Raw genomic sequence first — 20,397 nt, forward strand, 5'->3', positions numbered from 1 at the left:
CTGGATTTCACTACTTCACATATGTTGGCTCTTCAAATCCCTTCTTTGTGACTCTGCAACTCTCTGCACCATGTTCTCTTCCCGCTCCAGTGACCCTGCTCCCTCCACTTCTTGTTCCAGGGCATCCCAGAGACGCCCCCAACTCTCCCGGCCCCAAACCGCCCTCCCCACCACTGAGCCTCACGGCCCATCCCCAAGGGTGCTGTGCATGGTCGCTGCCCCTCACTCTGCCACCGCCGCGGGGACCCCATGGTGCTCAGCATCATCACCCGGGCCTCACTCGCTGTCACATTTCTGGGGCCATCTCTTTCTTCAAGCCCCAGGCGTCCCACCCACACTCCAGCTAGGTTCTTCTCAGCCTTCTTACTTGTGTTTTGTTGGGCTCATCCTGTGGTCAGGATGCTAACGTGGTTCTTCCCCAGGTCCTGTGCTCATCTCCTTCCTCACGCTGCAGACCCCAGGTCCAACCAGACGAGGCTATGACCACGAGACAGACTCGTGGTCCACACCATGGATGGTGGCCTCGTGTCTCAGTCCACACCTCCCTGCTGACCAGACCCGAGGATGACACGCTTGCCCTCCACGCTCTCTCCCCCCGCCCCCACACCTCTCTCCCGCTGATGTCTGCTTCCCCCATCTTGGGCCAGGGGCCTTGTCTCAAATGTTCGGGGATCCCTTGGCCTCCCTGGCAGAAATAAATATCTCCCACAGTGAAATAAAATACTTATTTTCTGACCAGTTATGTCTACTTATTATGTAACTTTATCCAAGCCAGAGAAATCTGAATTATCAACTACAAAAGGGAAGGAACGAGAATCCAATCCCAGCAAGAAACTGGGCCCTCCAGGCCGTCGCCAACCTCAGGACACTTGTTCACGCAGAGGGGAGGCCACGAGATTTCTCTACTGTTTGATCATCAGGAGCAATATAATGTCCTAGAAGTGGGCAGTGAGGGAGTGGAGACATCGCGGAGGGTCGGTTCTGGGAAGCAGAGGCACCCGCGGGCGGGAGCTGCTGCAGAGCCCAGGGAAGAGTCCCGGCCAGTCCCAGAAGTCCAGTCGGTGACCCAGCGACAGACACAGGTGGGCAGGAGGGAGGGGAGACCATCCACTTTGCTGCCCACCAGCCCCAGGGCACCCGACGGGCTCAGTTCTTGGTTTGGCGGCTATCTCGTGGACGCAGACCTGCGGGCAGACCTTCCTGCTTGTGTGACCTCACCTCTCAGGCCTCCCTCTTCCCCTCAAAATGGGCAACACTGCCTCCCTCTCGGGGCTGCTACGAGATCTGTTTCTGGATGCCGTGCACCTGCAAAGTGTCCCACCGTGGGAGTCGGTGCCACGGGGAGGCACGTGGCCTCCTCTTCCATCGGGATCCACCGCGTGGGGCGGCCAGGGCCGTGGCCCCACGCAGCATTCCTGCCTGCAAAGGGCAAGCTAACATCCCCGCTCCTCCTCTCCTCTCAGGTTTTCTGTGCCTTGCTCCCCTCGCTCTGGAATGGAGTTAATAACACCATCTGGCACGGGGGTGTGCGCAGACGTGAGCAATTAGGGATTCAGTGCACTTTGAAAATGGATGAGCTTGCTCGTAGGGGCGGCATTTACTATTTATAGTGATAAGTCCGTACCTGCTGGCTTCACCAACTATAATCACTGCTCCAGGCCTGGGTTTTATGACTGGCTTTTTGAACCTAACCCTAACTACTCTTACTTTAAAGTAATTAAATGACATGTCGGAAGAACTTGCTGCATTCACCCAGGGCCTTCTTTGGGTAAACTTGAGGTCCCATCTGAGGTCCACTGGAAATAGTCCCACATAAGTCACGTTGCCCCCGCCTTCCCACGGCCCCGGGAACCTGGCGGCCGGCGCTCCGTGGTGCGCGGTCTGGAGGTGGGCCTGGGTCCCCTAGAAGGCCCGGGGTGCGTGCAGCCCAGCCCCGCCGCTCTGCCCACCCCGCCCCAGCCCTCACGGCCGCGTGGGCAGGTTTACGGGAACACCCAGGTGGGAACTCGTCTCTGCACCTCATAATAAGGATGAGCTGTCAGGAGACGATTTCCACAATCTGCCCCGGACACCCTCCTCCGCGGGAAATCCATCACGGATTTAAACAAAGAGCTTTGCCGTGCGTGCAGCTCGCTCTGTGGGCCACGGTGGAGTGCTCCACGGGCGGGACCTGGCGGAGGCCCCGCGCCTCCCGAGACCGTGCCCGTCACCCCTCCCGGGTCACCGCCTGCCCTCCTTTGTCCTCGCCTCTCCTCTGTAGGTGGATGAGTCTATCAGTGAGCTGGTGCTAAGAGCCACACTGACCAGGTGCGGGGCCTGCCAGCCTTGCGCCTCATCCCGGCCCGGGGCCTGGCGTGAGGCCTTCTCGCCACCCCGTCTGCGAGCAGTGCCCGGACCCAGGCACACGCGTCACCTGCCCCGTGCCCCGGACGCTCACAGCCTCAGGACAGCCTTCCTCCGCCCAGCTGAGCGGTCTCGGCCACGGTGCTTGGCCGAACAGCGCCACCACGCGGCTCGCAGAGAAAACGCCAACACCCAGAATCACTAGGGCACCCGGCTCTGAGAAACCCCAAGTTTATTCCTCAGAGCAGCTTCCTAACCAAATCACTGAGAAGCAAGTCCGAGGTCACCAAGCCGTGACCGACAGCCCTCTCTGGAGTGGTCTGGGCGAACGCCAGGCCACCGGCCGTGAGCAGGGCACGGGGAGATAGGCAGCTCTGTGCACGGGCCACCAGCGGTTCCAGTTCACGCCCCAAAGGGTAATTCTCGGGCGGAACCAGTGAGTTCTCAGCTCTGACGGGAGGCAGCTGTGCCCCTCCACCTGGTTTATTAAAACCCTGCAGAGACCCCGGCACCAGCAGCCGGGGAGGGGGCGCCCACGTCTCTCCTGCCGGCAAGCTGGCCGCTGCGGTGGCATCCCTCAGGAGGTCCCCTTGCCGGGGACGCGGGCACAGGGACAGGTGGCTGAGTCTGCGGGAATGCAGCGCCGCATCCCTGCAGGTGAGGCTGCACCGGAAGCAGGGGGTCAGCAGGGAACGAGCTCAGAGGAGGGGGGAAGCCGAGGGGTAGCGCCCAAACATCTGCGAGGAGCAGTGTCCACTCACGACAGCCGGGCCTCCCCACGCAGGAGGACACGGGCCACCCTGCCCCGCACCTGATGCGCCCATGCTCGGCAGGAACGGCAGGCAGGCTTAGCCCAGCTCCCGGAGAGCCCACACTCCTCCCGCTGGGGGCAGCCCTGGGTCTCAGGGTTCCCACCTCTGAGCCCAGACCAGGTCAGCTGAGGGTGTGGAGCTCGAGCCCAGCACGGAGTGGAAATCCAGGGCCCTTGTGCATAAAGCAGAAGGGCTCTCCCAGGGTGAACCGGAAAGCTTTTCCGTTCTTCCGTGGTCTCTGTTTCGGATTGGATTGGGTCCCCCCAAATTTGTATGTTGAAGTCTTAACTCCCAGGACTTCAGAATGTGACTGTATGTGGAAGTGGGATCACTAGGTCCTTCGGCCCTGATCCCGTCAGCCTGATGTCCTTGTGAGAAGAGCAGATGGGGACACGCAGGGCCCGGAGGAGGGGGTCTGCACGCCACGGGGAGACAGAGGCCGGTGGAGAAACCAGCCCTGCCGGGCACCTTGATCTCAGACCCGCAGCCTCGGGAGCTCTGACAGGACTCACCTCGCCGGCAGAGCCCCCGGGTTGGCAGCTGTTAGGGCACACAGTGCACAAACCCTCTCCGGACCAGGCAGCCGCAAACCAAGTGGGAGAGCGCTGCTCGGCACACGGGCGCGGGGACGTCTCCGCTCAATCCCGGCTGCGTGGGGCACCCCGGTCCCAGGAGGAACTGGCTCGGCATCTCCGCCCTGGGGGGCTCACCCCAGCTGCACCAGCAGGCCGGCAGCCTGCCTCGCCCCGCGGCCCGCGCACGCAGCTCTGCCCGCCCGTCCATCAGGCCCGCCCGCGTCATCCAGCATCGGCACCCTGACGGTTCAACGTGCGTGTCAGCTCGGCCAGGCTGCAGTGTCCAGCCGTCCTGCCACACACACCGGTCTCGATGCCACCAAGACGGTGTTTGGAAGATGTGATCACCACCTACGGTCAGAGGCTTTGAGTAAAGCGGGTGACCCTCCGTAACGTGGGTGGGCCTCGTCCATCGGTCGAGGCCTGAGCAGCCACGGCAGAGCGTCCGCAGAGAGGAAGCCATTCTCCCCACGGCTGGAACACAGAGACTCTACCAGGGGCCTGGCCGCCCTCCAGACTCCGGACGCGGCAGCCTCCAAACCGAGTGAGACCACGTCCAATTCCGTACGAGAGGCCAGACCGTCACACGGCTCTGTCGGTTGTTTCTCCGGAGAGCCCTGGCTGATCCTGGCCACGCCAAGATCTGTGGCTGAATCACATCCACGTGGGCCCTCCCACCACGGAAGGGGCCACGTTCCCAGGGAGGAAGACACGGGCGTGCTGGCGAGGGTACGGCTGTCGTGCGTACTGCCCTGACGCCAACGGGAAAGGAGATGCTAAGGCTCCTCGGTTGTGTTTTGAAGAACACGATTGTCTCTCTTTTTGTATTTGAAGCTAATGCTGGTTCAAACTGAAAGTGTGGCTCCCCAGAGCCACCAGCGGCCTCTGTGCCCAGGCCGTCCCACGAAACCGGCTTGCCTTGATTCGGTCGCGTGGGTGTGTTTCCAGCGCCCTGCCACTTCTGGTCGTCCCATTGGTCGGCGTGGACTTGTTCGTAGCCGTCTTAGGATCCTCTGCATTCCAGTGTATTCGTTGTAATCTCTCCCCGTTCATTTATCATTTTATTTATTTGGGACCTCGCTCCCTCTTTCTTTGACTCTAGCTAAAGGTTTGCCAATTTTGTTTATATTCTCAAAAAACCAACTATGAATTTTGTTGTTTCTGTGTCACCTCGGTCTCCCATTTATCTCTGTCTTATCTGTATCGCTTCTTTCATTCTGCTAAATTTAGACTTAGTTTGTTCTTTTTCTAGCTCCTTGGGAGGTAAAGTGAGGTTGTTTATAGGAGATCCTGCACTTATCACTATAAACTTCCGCCTTGTAGCCGCATCAGCAGCATTCTGTAAGTTTGGGTATGAAGTGTTCCATTTTAGTCTCAAGGTATGTTTTGATTCCCTTGTTGATGTCTCCAGTGATTGTTCAGGAGTGTGTTGATTTCCACAGATTTATTTTTAAAAAATTTTATTTATTTATTTGACAGAGAGAGACACAGCGAGAGAGGGAACACAAGCAGGGGGAGTGGGAGAGGGAGAAGCAGACTCTCTGCAAAGCAGGGAGCCCGATGCAGGGCTCGATCCCAGGACCCTGGGACCACAACCCGAGCCGAAGGCAGACGCTTAACTGACTGAGCCACCCAGGCACCCTCCACAGATTTTTGAATCTTCTGGTTTTCCTCCGAAATTTTTTTTTTTTTTTAACATTTTATTTATGTATTTGACAGAGAGAGAGATAGCGAGAGCAGGAACACAAGCAGGGGGAGTGGGAGAGGGAGAAGCAGGCTTCCTGCCAAGCAGGGAGCCCGATGTGGGACTCGATCCCAGGACCCTGGGATCATGACCTGAGCCGAAGGCAGACACTCAACGACTGAGCCACCCAGGCGCCCTTCCTCCTGTTACTGATTTCTAGTTTCACACCATTGTGATTGGAAAAGATTCGTGACGTGCTTTCGCTCTTCCGAGACCTCATCCCGACCCCACAGCCTTCCACACAAAAGCCTCTTACTGAGATCAGCGAACACCTCCCTTAGACCTCTGGATTCTTGCTCACCCTTCATTTTATCCCACATGGACTTTCTGGTCCCTCGGTTTTGCAATTCAGGGGTTTTCAGATAGGACTGTTTCATAGGATACTTAGTTTACCACACTGCCAGAAAGCAGGTGTCCAAAGAAAACTTCCTTAATTAATAGAAGATATCTGTAAGAAGTCAACAAAGAGGGGCGCCGGGGTGACTCAGTCGGCTAGGCATCCAACTCTTGGCTTCAGCTCAGGTCATGATGTCAGGGTCGTGGGATCAGGCCCCACATCAGGCTCCATGCTCAGTGGGGAGTCTGCTTGGGACTCTTTCCTTCTCCCTCTGCCCCTCCCCTTTGTGCCCTCTCTCTAAAATGAATAAATTTTAAAGAAAGAAGTCAACAAGGAAAACAGCTCAATGATGGGACGTTAGAAGCAGGAACAAGATGACGTGGTTCCCTACTTTACGTGGCACCAACTCTTGTTCTCACTTGCAGAAACTCCTATGCACAAGAAAATACTGTGGGAGGTACATTCCCACATTTGGTGGGAATGAGGAGGGCCTTAGACACCCTGCAAAGGAACCAGGATGCTTTGCATGGAAGGTGTTTAATTAGAGGAATAACACGATCTGACTAGTGGTTGGGGAACATAGTTCTCTGGCTCAGAGGATGGACTGAAGAGGTGAGAGGAGAAGTCAGGGTCTCAACAAGTCCTCAGATGATAACAAGGATAGGCTTGGGCAGAACATGAGGTGGTGGAATGGATGGGAAATTGCAAGCTGAGTGCTGGTATGCGCCCCTCAAGTTTCTAGCCCTGGAGTCTGGGGTCCTGGTGTTGCCTTTCATCGAGACAGAGCACACACAGGAAGGATTGAGCGGAAGAGGATACTAAGGGAAGGAATGTGGCCTGTGTGGTGTTGGTGCTTAGCTGTCCAGGAGGCAGAAGGTTGAGTCTTAACGTTTTGAGATAGTTGGAAACATCAGCATAAAAGTGGGGAAAATAATTTGCAATTCAGAACAAAATCCTATTGCATCATTTTGTGCCTTGTAAGTGTTGGGTCATTCATCTCCTGGGTAGAGAATGCTTTTGTTTGGGAAAACAATTTGGTTGGACATCTAGTTTAAGGAAAATAAAGACTACCCCAAGGAATGCCTTAACAGGAGAGTAAGAACAGAGCAAAATTAAGTACTTGGTATAATAAAGTGAGAGTCCGAATCCCCTTGAACAGCTTTGGATAGAGCTGGTGAGAAGCCAGACAAGTGGGAGAAAATGGGGGTTTGAGGAGCACTTGGGAAAGAGAGTCAGGGCCCTAAGGATGGACACGACCAACGAGGAACCCCGATGATGAGCAATGGCAGATGTTTTGGGGAGAGGGAGGACTGATGCTCAGATGGGAGTGGCCTCCTTCTCTGTGGTACGTGCCCTGTGTGACCTCTGGGGCTTCCGCAGGTGGCCCCGCAGTCAGCCTCGTGCCGGGGCAGCCCCCTGGGGTCAGCATGGGGAGGGCTGGCTCAGGAGGCATGCGACCCCTCCAGGCCACCTTGACCTAGCGTGCCTCAGTGACTCCGCTTCTTGTATCCAATCTGCATGCCATCTGTTGAAATCCTTGGTTTTCCCAAACCAACGCAAATGCCACCTCTGTGGAGCACTCCCAAATCCCCCCAGGGGGACCGTACGCTGCGTCTGCACACGGTACCTGTTTCAGCAAACACTTGCCTCACTTGGTCTCACTCTGACGTTCCTTCTGCGTCAGTCTCTCTGCTGCCGGCCGGCTCCCGAGCACCTCTGGGTGAGAATGTGCTTGTTCCCAGCCCTCAGGGCCTCTAGCCTCTCCTGCCAGGGGCACAGTCTGCCGTTCATGCCAACTTGAGCTGTCTGCTTTGGGAAACAGTATTTCTAATCGTCAACTCACAAATCGGCATTGTTAATACTAGTTTTGTGAACTCAAACTTGGTGAATGGGAAGGAGGATTCTGCTCTTGGTGTGCCCGACGAAGGCCATACACGTGGCCAAACTCAAAGTGCGGGAATGAACCTGATATCTGGGGTCTCGTTCTGCTGCGTCTGCTGCTGAGAAACTGCAAGCAACATCCAGACACGGAGAAAACACACTGGTAAGAGGACCCCGGCATGCCTGGCAGGTCTGTGGTGGCTGTCGGCCCCTTTAGGCGAGGTGATAGAGGGAACTGCCACCACGTAAATTAGTTACCCAATTTCACTGGGAAGGACGGGACCTAGTGTCAGGTCCTGGAATGGGCTGAAAAGTAGGTGTATGTGGTTCCTGTAACGGGCCGCAGCGTCACAGCATGAAGCAAGAGGATCAGACCTACAGAGACCCTGGGTGGTAGCCAGTTAATCAGGGAGCCCCTGGACAGGAACATGTGGGCAGGGACTGACGTCACCCTTGGTCTGAATAAGCGAACTGTCCCCATGGCTGGTGGACAGAGATGTCACTACGCAACCACAGCCCTCCCCCAAATTCCCAGGACTGAGCCAGCTCACAGACCCAGAACGTCTCTCCTAGAGAGACGGCTGGGTCCCCTGACCCTCAAACAACAGTGGGGAGAGCACAGTAGAGACCTACAGAGTGACCGCTTTCCTCCAAGATGGTAAAAATCCAAAAGCAGTATTGCTTTAATGGGAATTCCGGAGAGGAGTCATAGGACCTGTGCCCGTCTATGAAGAAGGCACACGGGTGGGGTGGGTGGCCATGGGCTGTCACACATTTCATCAGATCAGAACCCAACTGCAGACGCTGCCCCACGCAGGGTGGGTCCTCTACTGGAACAGACAGCCCCAACGACCGCTCCGGCGCACCTCCTTGTACACCCGCCACAGGACCTACCAGAAGCAGCCTGTGCACCTCCGTGGTCGCGTGGAAGGGCCGGTCACCCGCCCAGCGCTCGAGCACGCTGGGGACCCGCACACACCGACGCTCTCTCCCCCGGCACGTGGGGCAGAAGCGTGAGGATTACCCTGCAGGTAACTGTCCTCCTTTGAGCTCTGGGCTGCCTTCCAGACGCCGGGACAGACTCGGACGCTGCACTTCACCAGGGATACCTGGTGCCCACAGGACTTGAGCTGGTCAGCGCACCGGCTGACCCTTCGTGGCCTTGGGCTGGGCAGTCGCTGGAGCATGTCATTGTTAACATACAAGACTGGGCTCAAGCGTGTCCTGAAACAAGCAGATGGCTCAGTCTCCCAGCACCTGCGGCAACAACACCCTCATCGTGTGCCCGCGGTCACCCAGAGTTTCCTCTGAGCGGCTGCCAGTAAAAAAGGTTTTTTGTTTTTTTTTATTAAGATTTTTTTTTATTTTAGAGAGAGGGAGAGAGAGAATCTCAAGCAGACTCCACACTGAGCACAGGGCCCAACGCAGGGCTCCGTCTCATAGCCCTGAGATCATGACCTGAGCCGAAACCAAGAGTCGGACGCTCACCGCCTGAGCCCCCCAGGTGCCCCACCTGTAAAAAAAGTTCTACTTGATTTCTGAAGAATAACGCTGGTACCACCTAAAGGTGAAGATTGGTGGCACGAGGGCCCCAAGGGCGACCCTGAGAGCAGTGAGGGAGGGCGCCGCAGATCAAGCACCGCATGTCATTGTCCATGTTACCTGGAGAGTGCAACAGCCCGGACGACGGGCCTCCAGGAAACTGGGCAGTGACGGTCAGGGTCTTGGAAGGAACAGGACTGAAAATCAGTGGCAGGTGGGATCTCGGCTGTGGATAAGGGCCGAGGAAGGGGAAGCGGCTGGAGCTCCTGAAAGGAGCAACATGCAGATGCCACCTCCCGTGTGGGAGCTCACCCCTGGAGTTCAGGGACATGATGACCTGTCTGTGGACGTCCGTGACCTTTCCGTGCCTGTCAGTGGCTCCCAGAAAGCCGTAATCGCTGCCGTGGTTCTGACAGCGCTGCTTCTAAGAGGTCCGTCTCCCGTGGATGTCCGGCAACGAGGTCCTGGACGATCCCCACCGTGGCACGGGCTCCGCACTCCCACGCAGCCAGCCGGACAACACGGCGGGGGGCCTCCGATCGGGATGCTGGCTGTGGCGGTCCTCGTGCCCTGAACTGCCCTCAGTATCCGGCAACGTGGTCTTCCCCACGCCAGGACACACAGCTGGAGGAAGCACGCGACGCAGGGATGGTTCACGAGATCTCAGGATTTGGGGCTCCACTGGTGTATCTGTTCCTAAGGGAGATCTGCTCCACAGAGGGACACAAGTGTCCCATTGGCCTGCAGGATGAGAGGCCACCCGGCTGTACTGGATGCCTCATGCCAATGAACCAAAAGGCAAAGCCGGTTGACTGTCATGGCTTAGGTCACTGCTCCTCACTCCCTCAGGGACAGGCCTACTGCCAGACAGGGGCAGGCAGGTGTGTGTCTGGAATTTAAGAGATCCTCTGGGGAAACTCCTAGAATTCCCATTTCCAGCAATCAGAACCAATGGAAAATAAGTTGCCCAAACCAGGAAGACGTCTTGGAGGGAGACCTCTCAGGAATGAAGTCTGGGTCAACCCACCAGCTGAGGCACCACCACCAACAGAAGTGAGTGGCTGAGGGCAGAGGAACACGGGATGAATTGTAGAAAAGGGAATTTTTAATACCAACATCTGCCAGCTCACCAGGTGCAAAAGCAAGGTGCACAGGAGTTCCACCTATCTCTTCATGTGCTTGGTAAATATATCAATTCTTTTATTTTCCCTTTTTCATTGCAGCTCTAACATCAGGAGGATTTAGAGGGGCTAATACCATAAATTATTGTTTAAATTAGAGTATGTCCAAGGGAGGGTGTGACCGCTGGAAAAGAACACGTCACAGGGGCAGGAGCCCAGACGCGGGGGCTCCGGGGTCTACACCTGCACCAGAGAAGGCCGCATCGCAGGGGCAGAAGCCCGGTGCTCTCTGTCCTTACCTGGAGTTTAGTTTAAAAGGGGTGGTGGGTGCTGAGTTGGCAAAGGGATGGATGGAATGTGCTGGAATGTCTGTCTTCCCACAGCACCACCCCCTCCCTTTGAGACCGCCTCTGCACTGCTCTCCGACAGCAGAGAAGCCCGAAACACACAGGGTGGGCACCGTTCCTTGGACTAAAACATGGGTTAGAACCTGCCTGGGAGGTAGGGACGGTGGAGAGGCCACGAGTCACTGTGCGAGGCCTAGCGCACATGCAGACCTGAGGTTGGGGACGGCCTCACAGCGGGTGTGAGAGCTGCCGGCTAATGGATGCTCCAGACAACTGCAGTGGCCCAGAGAGCCCTCGAGAATCAGACTTCAGCTCTCCAAGCAGGACTGGGGCGACTGCACCCTTGACCCTCAGTCCTCCAGCTCTCCCCGCTCCTACACGAGACCCTCCTACCCAGACACGTGCCAGGGCTCCTGCTCTCCCGGCCACACATAGATGGGCACACCTGCTGCCTGGCACCGTCTGCCCACCACACCTTCCTCCCCAACTCTGCCCCATAGGATCTGGACCATCCAACCTTGCTCTCAGCTCCAGGGATGAGGCCGGACTGGCCCACGTTCTTTCTCTGTGCCCCAGTGGTGGCTCAGGAGTGGAGCCTACCCAGTTTGGCGAGTGAAGACAGGGGGCAGCGGGACCTGGCCACAGTGACCGTTTTCAAGAGTTTCCTGGGTGACATGTGGGTATAAAGCTCCCCCTGGACACTGTGTCATGGTGGCCAAAATGCTGCGGCCATTTGGTCCCAGGAAGGGACCCAGCTTGAGGTTCACACAAACGCGGGAACAGCAATTCAGAAAACTGCAGAGAAATGGAACTTGATCCCTGATCAATCAGAGCCTGCAATCCACCCTACCTTTGGCTTTTCAATTTCCATGCTAGTAAAGCCTATTCAGGCTGAGCTTTCAGATGTAGCCAAAAGCATCTTGACTTCTAAGTGTTTTCATAAGCCTCCTTTACTTGCGGATTTCTTGGCTAAATGTATTAACATTTGTTTCTTCTCACTGAAAGTCCAAATTTTCAACAGAGCTGTACGTGTAAGATTGATAGTTTCGTTCCACTTGTTCTTCTGCTGGCTGGTGTAAGTCACCAGGTTCTCTGTGTACTGCAAGATCGACTTTAAGAATCTGTTTTAACAAAAAGAAATTAATTTCTTTATTCTATTATAAAATGCAACAATGATTTCAATGCACTCTTTTCGTTTTGGAATTTAAAGTACTGCACTTAAGGGGTGCCTGGGTGGCTCAGTTGGTTGAGCGACTGCCTTCGGCTCAGGTCATGATCCCAGGGTCCTGGGATCGAGCCCCGCATCGGGCTCCCTGCTCAGCAGAAAGCCTGCTTCTCGCTCTCCCACTCCCCCTGCTTGTGTTCCCTCTCTCACTGTGTGTCTGTCAAATAAATACAATCTTAAAAAAAAATAAAGTACTGCACCTAATTTTTGTCTGTAAATTCGAATAAAAGAGCCACATGCAAAATGGAAGTGAGAACAGAAGCTAGAGGAAGAGATGCTGAATCGTACGTGTCCCTGGAGAGGCAGCTGGACCCCGGACGAGTTACACGCCCGAGCGCCTTGTTAAACTCACGCTCACATCAGGTAAGATGGTTGCATGTGATGGAACTGCACTCCAGAAAAGGCGTTAGAGACCGCCTGGATTAAATGCCATGTGCACATGCAATGCACACAATGGGGAGTGTGCAGGCCCTGCAGCCCCACGGGGGTGCCTCTCTGGCCCCGGGCATCCCACACCTGCCCTGTAATGCAGGTGCACTGTCTCCCGGGAGACACTTTCCACTCGGACACAGCACTGCTGAGAGGTGTTTATCAAATGGTTCCCAGGCTCTTCTCCAGCGGGTGGGGATCAGGTCATGCTTCTACTTTCCAAGTTCTCCCCAGTTTGCCAAGTAGGCTGGCAACGTTCCCCAACTTCTAATCCTGAATATTTTCAAACTCAGAAGTTAAAGGAATCATATAATGGAAGTCCACAGATCCTTCATCTAGAGAGTGGGCCTCAGCTGCGGATGACTTTGTATCTGGCAACGTCTGCATCATTTTGGGCTGTCACCACGCAGAGCTACCAGCACGCAATGCTGGGGGCCAGGGAGCTACTCCCACCGTGCACGCTCAGATGGCCCACCACAGACGACCCCCCAGCGCAGAATGTGGGGGCGGGGGGGCTCACATGGAGCCACCGATCCGTAACACTCAGCGTGGCGGCCACCCTGGTTCCCACCTGGGTTCCACGTTTCTTTAAGACAATACCAGCCCTACTTTCACATTTACTTTAAACACGAGGTACGTGCTCCCTGCAATATCACTCTCTGCGTGGCGGTGGTGTTATGACAGAGTGAGGAATTCTGAGAGCGTTTGCCAGCTCATCCCATTTAATTTTCTGAAATGAGCCTACATGGGTGTTAGTTTCAAAGGTTCACAAACTTGCACCAAAATCCACAGAGAAAAACAGTAAAGAGCCAACCAAGACTGTGGGCTTAAAAAAATAATAATGAAATAAAATAACCAATAGAAGTGAAATCACTTAAATTTACTAAAAGTTTCATTTCTTATACATACAACACACTTACTTTAGATACTGTTGATATTCGTAAGTATTTTTTCCATGAACCACATGAATGTTGACCAATTCCAGGGCAATCAGCAATAAAATCAGGTAAAGCACAGGAGACAGAAGCTTAATACTAAAAAAGATGAAGTAAGGTAAAATTTGACAAACGTAAGAATTTTGCACTTTCATTAGTGAAAACTCTTTTTCAAGGGAACTTAAATTCAGCCTTCCAAGGCCGCTTTGTGGCAGTTTCCCTGTGGGCCCCTGCCCCGCCACGGCCCACCTGCCCCGGCCCCCGCCCCCGGAGCGCCGGCCAACCGCCGCCGGCCTCCCAGCCACCGCGGCTCAGGAGCAAGACGGCACCGGCTCTGCGTCCAGCAGTCCCTCTGGCTCTGGGCCTCTGTCTGCAGCGTCTGTCCTACGGTCTGGTATTTGGGAAACGACTCCCACAAGAAGAAACACAAATGGCTCAAACCTGGAAATGTGTTCAATGTCTCCAGGACAAAGATATTCTGATCAAAGTAAGATACTATCTTGTGCTCATGAAACCGGTAGGGAATTTTTCTGAAACACACCGTTTGGGGAAGGATGTAACGTAACAGGCACCGTCTTATAAAGTGCTGGTTAGAGCGTACCTTTCAGAAGCAGCCAAGGAAAACCCGTTAAAGGCTTTATAGACACAGATACCACTCAAGCAGAGCTCTAGGAATTTGTCCAAAACGGTGATTTCTTAAGGATGTAGAACATCCTAAAATACACAACAGGTAAGGAACCAGAATGCTGGCATACCCAAGTTAACTTGCTGTTAATATTTTAAATCCAGATACTCATTTGGGTCAGTGGCACCCATATTCTCTTACACCAAAATCACAACAGTATTTAACACACTACGTGTCCTCTGCAAGTGAGTATTCCCCTCAAAGTAGGAATCAGCTGCATCCCAACAGAACCCCTGCCCAGCGGGGCGTCTCCGGACCAGGCCCGCGAGCCACACACCTAGTGAGCATGTGCAGGTAGGTCTGCCTCTGCCGGGAGCGCAGTCTCCTTTCCACCCACTGCTGGTGTCTCAGCTCCACAGAGGCAGCGACCTGGCTGGACACGCGGGCACAGTGTGCGCTGATGTTTCGGAGCACGGTGAGCACCTCCAGAACGGTTCTGGGACAGAAGAGAGTTGGGACAGGGGTGCCGCAGAGTTCCTGGATCACCTGGGGCCACCTGGGGATTGGAATGCAAGTTCTCATGGGGCACGTTCACCGCCCGGACCCCCGACGCTCAGCTTCTGGGGAGCAGTGGCCGTTACACAGCGTGCTCAGTTCTGCAGGCCGCACGCACATGCACGCACACTTAACTGTGGGGGGCAGAGTGTGCAAGAGAGCCCCGTCAGGCACACCAGCACCTCACGAGCCACGGAGGGTGGGCTCCCCGGTCTCTGGTGGCACAGCCACAGTGGGGCCGAATGCCGCCGCAAGCCCACAGACGTTACGACACAGAAAACAGCTGAGTGCGGGAGCCCGACGCGGCTGGTCAGCGCTCCGGCAATTCCCGACACTTCTCAGAGACTCACCTCTCGGCGGGAAGACTGTCCCAGTCGCTGACAACACCACGGCTCTCGGGTAAGTGGCGGGGCAGCGCTCTCAGGATTTCTGTGATTAGAGCTTCGCAGGCCTGTGTTTCAGAAGTACCTTTTAATCTGAAAAACAGAAGGTATGCAGATCAGCCCAAGCAGTGCCATGCAAATGTTTAATGGTTCACTTAATCTGCAACGTAGTTTTCCCAAATATAAAATGAAAAACCCACTGTCAGAGGCAATAGTAAAAATAAACGACAGGCTAAAAGCAACACACATTGTTGACAAAAGCAACAAACCATCTAAGTTATTACTCCTACGAGATGAATCTGCTATATCCTGATTCCAAAATCTCTATCCCTACTTCTCTCCTGCCCTTTAGATCCTATGTCTAATCACCCACTAAATATTTCGAGCAGACACCATCCTCCTCCCCACAAAGCCTGCCTCTGTTCCTGTGTTCGTGGTCTCCCCAAATGGCCCACCACCGGCTGGGCCCTCAGCGGGGAGACCGCACCCCCTGCGCCTCCACCGAGTGGCCTGCCCTGCCCACCGAGGCCTAGCAAGCCCCCTACACTTGGTCTTCCCATGGTGCCGCTGAGACCTCACGTGGAGGTTGGCGTCCACTGGGGACTGTGAGGTCTGCATGACCACAGGACAGAACTCACCTGGCTGCCTCCTCGGCCTCTTCAGGCAAAGGCAGGAGGGGCCAAGCCCTGATGCTCTTCTCACAGCTCAGCACCTGAGAGGAAAAGTCCTACTGCTTTTAAAGATTTTACAGTAACAGTCTGGAAAATATTTTTGTAACTATTATGAACGTAGCAATCACTTTCTAGGAGATATATATTGGCAAAATTGTTACAGATCTTACAACATTTTAAAACCAGGTGGTGGGTCTCAGTTATTCAATACCATCAGATAAGCGAAGCCCAGTGAAATTAACGGGAGATTAGGAGGTAGTTAACATGTGGAGTAGTTGTAAAAACATATCAGCAAACTCCTGACACCCCTGTTGAGAGCGGAGGTCCTCGTCCCCTCCCGAATCAGGACGTGCTTTGGTGAGTGGCCTTCCCCCAGACGACACAGTGGAAGTGAGGATGTGTGTGATTCTGGAAGCCAAGTCAGAAAGGGCGGCACCTCTCCCTGGTTCGCTGGGAGGCCTCGCACCAACTTCTCATCTTCTCAGATGGAATACCAAACCAGGGGAGCCCATGCCAAATTTCTGACTCACGAAAGTGTAAGCAAATTAAACACTGACACCACTGAATGTGGGTAATTTATGCAGCAGTAGTGAGCAGAGCAATGACCTTAAAAAGAACGGATGCAAGACTGCTAAACGAAAAATGAATACAACACGGGCAGCAAGAATAAGAAGCTGCAGGGGAGGGGGAGGGTCAGAAACACCCACTGGGGGGCACGGAGGGGCCTCCACCAGGGCCGTGGCAGCAGCGGCCAAGGAACAGGGGGGCTCGTGAGGCTGGAGATTCGGCCGCAGAGGTCTACGGGCAAATCCTGCCTTCCTGAAGCTTCTCTTCCTTCTGGGATGTCCCCCTTCTCTGTCCCTTCCCTTCCTCCCTCCCGACTCTGCAGGTCAGGGTGCTGCAGGCACCTGGCATCCTCCCTTGCAGCCCGATGACTAGCTGCTGAACTAGAAACCACGGGGCACAGGTATTCGGGTTGAATTCTTTCCTCACGTAGCAAGAGGAGAGTAAAACACCTCTAGAACTCTCTGCACATCCACTGCCGACAGCCCCTTCTAACTGACACTACTTCTCTTAAGACGTCATCAGTGACACTCAGTTGTCTCGGGCAGTTCTTCCATCTGCCGCTGTAAATCTCTCCCTAAACCCTTACGTGTGGATCCCCCAGCTTCCATTTAGAGGCCAGCTCACTGATGAATGTCTGCATTAGCAACTATCATGACTATTCTAGTCTTAGAGACAACCCCATCCTTGCCCCTTGCACATTCATATCCAGCTACATGGAAAATAAGGCACCCAAGCTCATTTCTATACTGGAACCTCCTGGCAGAAATGCTTCAAAGTCTGTGGTTTCCATGATCTAATTTACACGGGAACAAGCTCTGGTCTCGCCTGGTAAAAGGAACATTGCCCAAGTGAAGGCAACGACCTGCTGACCCAGCCGCCACACCTCAAATACTAAAATCACCGGAAACAACAAACACCATCATTACTGCTCTGCCGAACGTCAGATGTGAGGCTCGGAGGGACGGAGCTACGTGGCCAAGGCCACCTCCTGAGCACAGCCTCCGGTCGCGGCCCTGAGGTCCAGCCTGCCAGGCCGCCGGGACCAGTGGGCATCTCTGCTGCGGGTGCCGGGCACGCCCCTCCCGATAGCCCACGTGCGGCTCACCTGTTTTTTAAGCTGAGCAACTGGGTGGAAGTGGGCGTGGTAACCCTCCGCAAGACCAACCAGTGACTTTATCGCTGCTTTTTCCTGGTTCAGAAAAAACAGACAAGGGTTACCACGACGTGTGGTCAGGCCCCCAGTTTTCTGCTGAATGCGAGTCACACGAGAGCCCCCGTCTCACCATGTTCCTTCAGCTGTAACAGAGCAAGACTCTTCACCAAAACAGGTCTGAGACAGTGGTCAAATCATAACCAACAGAGGTGTTTTAAATGAAGCCAATTAACAATGATAAATAACAAAGGCCATATCCACTTTGTTCAAAATCAGTGGCACTAGAAATACATAATAAGACTCCAAAATGGAAAATAAGAATGTCTCCAAAAAAAATAGAATGGGAATTTAAACATTAAAAATCAGTACAACCAAAAGAGAGTCATATTGCTACACATGTAAATGTTGAAAAAAAGAGTAAAAATAACATTATTTACACCTGATATAACTGTGTGGCTGGAAAATCCATGCTGGCTGACTAAAAACTATCAGAAACAAAAAGAAAAGTCAGTGAGTTGACAGCTGACTAACAATACACCAATAATCAATCAGTCGCTTTCCCACACAGAAGCAGTAACTCCCCAGAATTCTCAACAGCACAAAGCGAGTCACTAAATATCCAGACGCAAACGTTTCGTTCGCTCAAAGACCCAAGTCCTACCGCACAGCAGAGAGGTTCTGTGCACAAGGCAGGCAGGCCGACCTCCACGTGGGGCAGCCGCAACTCACACGTGTGAAGACTAGTGATGAAGGCACAAGAGGCCCCGGGCCCAACAGAGCACACGGCTTTTCATCTGAGACGTGAGACCATGGGAGGGCGGGCCTACGGAGGACCCCTCTGGCTGCTGCACTAACAAGAGAACAGGGGGCCACTGCAGCGAGGGCAGGTAAGGCTGGGGCAGCTCGGCCCAGCACACGGCACAGGAGGATGTGGACAAGCAAAGACAGGAGATTCTGGCCTCTGGATGGCGCTGCCACTTAGGGGGAGGCTCTGTGAGGGAAGGCTGAGGACACGGAGACACCACGTTTGGGAATAATGTTCACTGTTGTAAAAACCATCAATTACCCCTAAATGAATCCATCAAGAGCCAATCCTGTTTGTCGCTTGGTTAGTCTTGGGCTTTGTGTTTACTGTAACTATACAAGTTTGCCTACAATCCTAATAGGGAGGAGGTGGGGAAATTCTGAAAAAGAGAGATGGGAAAGTAACCTTACAGACATGGAACTCTGTCATGAAGGTGAGTATGAATATACAAGGAGACCAAGCCCACCGCACATACTACAGAGATGTCTGTCTTTCAAATGCTCTTGGGCCAACTTGCAAGCCTTTTGTCTAAGAAAAGGAAAAAAAAAACCCACAAAAAAACAAAAACAAGTAAACCTAGATTCTCTAACTCACTCCCAGATGAAATAAATTCCAGCTGGATCAAAAAATGTAAATGGGAAAAAATCCTATAAAGGTACCAGGGAAATGCATGTATATGTTCATAATTTTGGAAAGCAAAGGGTCTTTTAAGAATAATTCCAGGGGCGCCTGGGTGGCTCAGTCGTTAAGCATGTGCCTTCAGCTCAGGTCATGATCCCAGGGTCCTGGGATCGAGCCCCGCATCGGGCTCCCTGCTCAGCAGGAGGCCTGCTTCTCCCTCTCCCACTCCCCCTGCTTGTGTTCCCTCTCTCGCTGTGTCTTAAATAAAATCTTAAAAATAAATAAATAAATAAATAAAATCTTAAAAAAAAAAAAAAGAGTAATTCCAAATGCATAAGCCAAAATGAAAAGACCTCAAAACTTCAAGACAAATAAGGAGCAACACGAACATCGGAGTGGTAAGTGCGGCTAATAAACCATAAAAATGCATAAAATGGAGCAAAAGACATTAATCGTTCACAAAAGAATCACACATTTCCAACAAACAATAAAAGACAGCAAAGTAATACATAACAGAGAGATAAAAACATGGTCTTACTGGTACGTTTGCTTTAGAACTATACTTGAACAAATTCACTTACACGTGCCCAAGTGAACAAGGATGTTTACTTGAGACACTGTAATCAGGAGCGTTCCACACATCGGAACTCACCCATCCATGAGGGACAGCTTATACACATGAGGATATACTGGTAAAAAATGTCAGACAGCTGACAGAAATCAGGTAGAAGGAATGCTAATCACTAACAGGTTTCTTCCTCGAGCTGCACCGTGTGCTCGTGGGAAGAGGTGGGAGCAGATGCCCACCCATGAACAGCGTTCCGCCCCACAAGGCCTTCCTGAGTGCTGTCAGTTTTCCTATCACGTTTTCTGTTTTGTCTGAACCTTTCAATAATCTTTACAGTAACTGTGACATGTATAATTTGAAAAACAGATTAAAATATCAATAACTAACCCAAATTATTTATTATAAAATAATAAAAGAATTAGTTTACTAATTGATGCAAATATTCCATCTGACCAATTTGTCATTTGTAAAATTTTCTGATATATTTAGTTAATTTGTTTTATACTGGTTCTTTGGTTTGATCACACAATATCAGTTTACCTATTGCAGTAAATATATGCATATAATCAAATCAAGTCACAATTACGTGTTCTGATGGAGGCATACAATAACTCACATAAATTTAAAGAAAAAGTGATTAAGGGTTAATTACATCTGAAAATAAGCTGTATTCTGTCACAGCTGAATAACAGTGCATCTAATGGTTCTCTTCCTTATATGTTACCTTAAGGGCTGCCGACAGATCTTCATCAGTGAATCTGAGTAAAAGTACAACGGAAAATGCAAGCAATTGGTTTGTTGCCTCTTTCGGAAATTCAGGTAAGTTGATTTCCCCATGGCTTAAATGGTCTCTTATACGGGGGCCCTCCTGATGGTTTAGGAAATCCCAAAGAAACTCCTTTCAGAATATAAACAGAGAAAATATTTTGTTAGTTTTCTCAACTGAGGGAATAAAGAATGGGCCATACCTGACCTATCTAGGGAACAGCAGTGTCAGCTTACAGAGACGAGGAAACTGAGCTTCAGAGACAGCTAATCAAGGTAATACAGCTGAGGTACCGTGCTGGGTTCTCCCTGGGAACTCTGTCTCTAACTGCCCCCCGCCGCTTGGGGCAGGACCCTCCCTGGGAAGCCCCGGTCTCTCTAACTGCGGCCCGC

The 20,397-nt window shown here is 52.9% G+C and overlaps 1 protein-coding gene across 8 annotated transcripts in view; it reads right to left on the bottom strand.

Annotated features, from left to right (window-relative positions):
* Nucleotides 1-9,160: 9,160 nt before the first annotated feature.
* ERMARD (ER membrane associated RNA degradation) overlaps nucleotides 9,161-20,397 on the bottom strand; it is a 27,360-nt gene continuing 16,123 nt past the window's right edge. For 3 of the 8 annotated variants that reach the window (XM_032407445.1, XM_032407451.1, XM_032407450.1), the window contains 7 exons: nucleotides 19,964-20,137; nucleotides 17,198-17,281; nucleotides 15,493-15,581; nucleotides 14,822-14,947; nucleotides 14,254-14,472; nucleotides 13,277-13,390; nucleotides 9,161-11,823 (listed from right to left, as the gene is read on the bottom strand). In XM_032407445.1, coding sequence (XP_032263336.1) covers nucleotides 11,640-11,823; nucleotides 13,277-13,390; nucleotides 14,254-14,472; nucleotides 14,822-14,947; nucleotides 15,493-15,581; nucleotides 17,198-17,281; nucleotides 19,964-20,137 — 990 coding nt within the window. In that variant the 3' untranslated portion in view covers nucleotides 9,161-11,639. Of the gene's footprint in view, nucleotides 11,824-13,276; nucleotides 13,391-13,457; nucleotides 14,006-14,253; nucleotides 14,473-14,821; nucleotides 14,948-15,492; nucleotides 15,582-17,197; nucleotides 17,282-19,963; nucleotides 20,138-20,397 lie in introns of those variants that run through there. The other 5 variants (XR_004299934.1, XM_032407446.1, XM_032407447.1 and 2 more) reach the window with 5 other exon arrangements.

This window comes from Phoca vitulina, unplaced genomic scaffold, assembly GCF_004348235.1.
Source record: "Phoca vitulina isolate PV1807 unplaced genomic scaffold, GSC_HSeal_1.0 scaffold9, whole genome shotgun sequence".
NCBI lineage: Eukaryota > Metazoa > Chordata > Mammalia > Carnivora > Phocidae > Phoca > Phoca vitulina.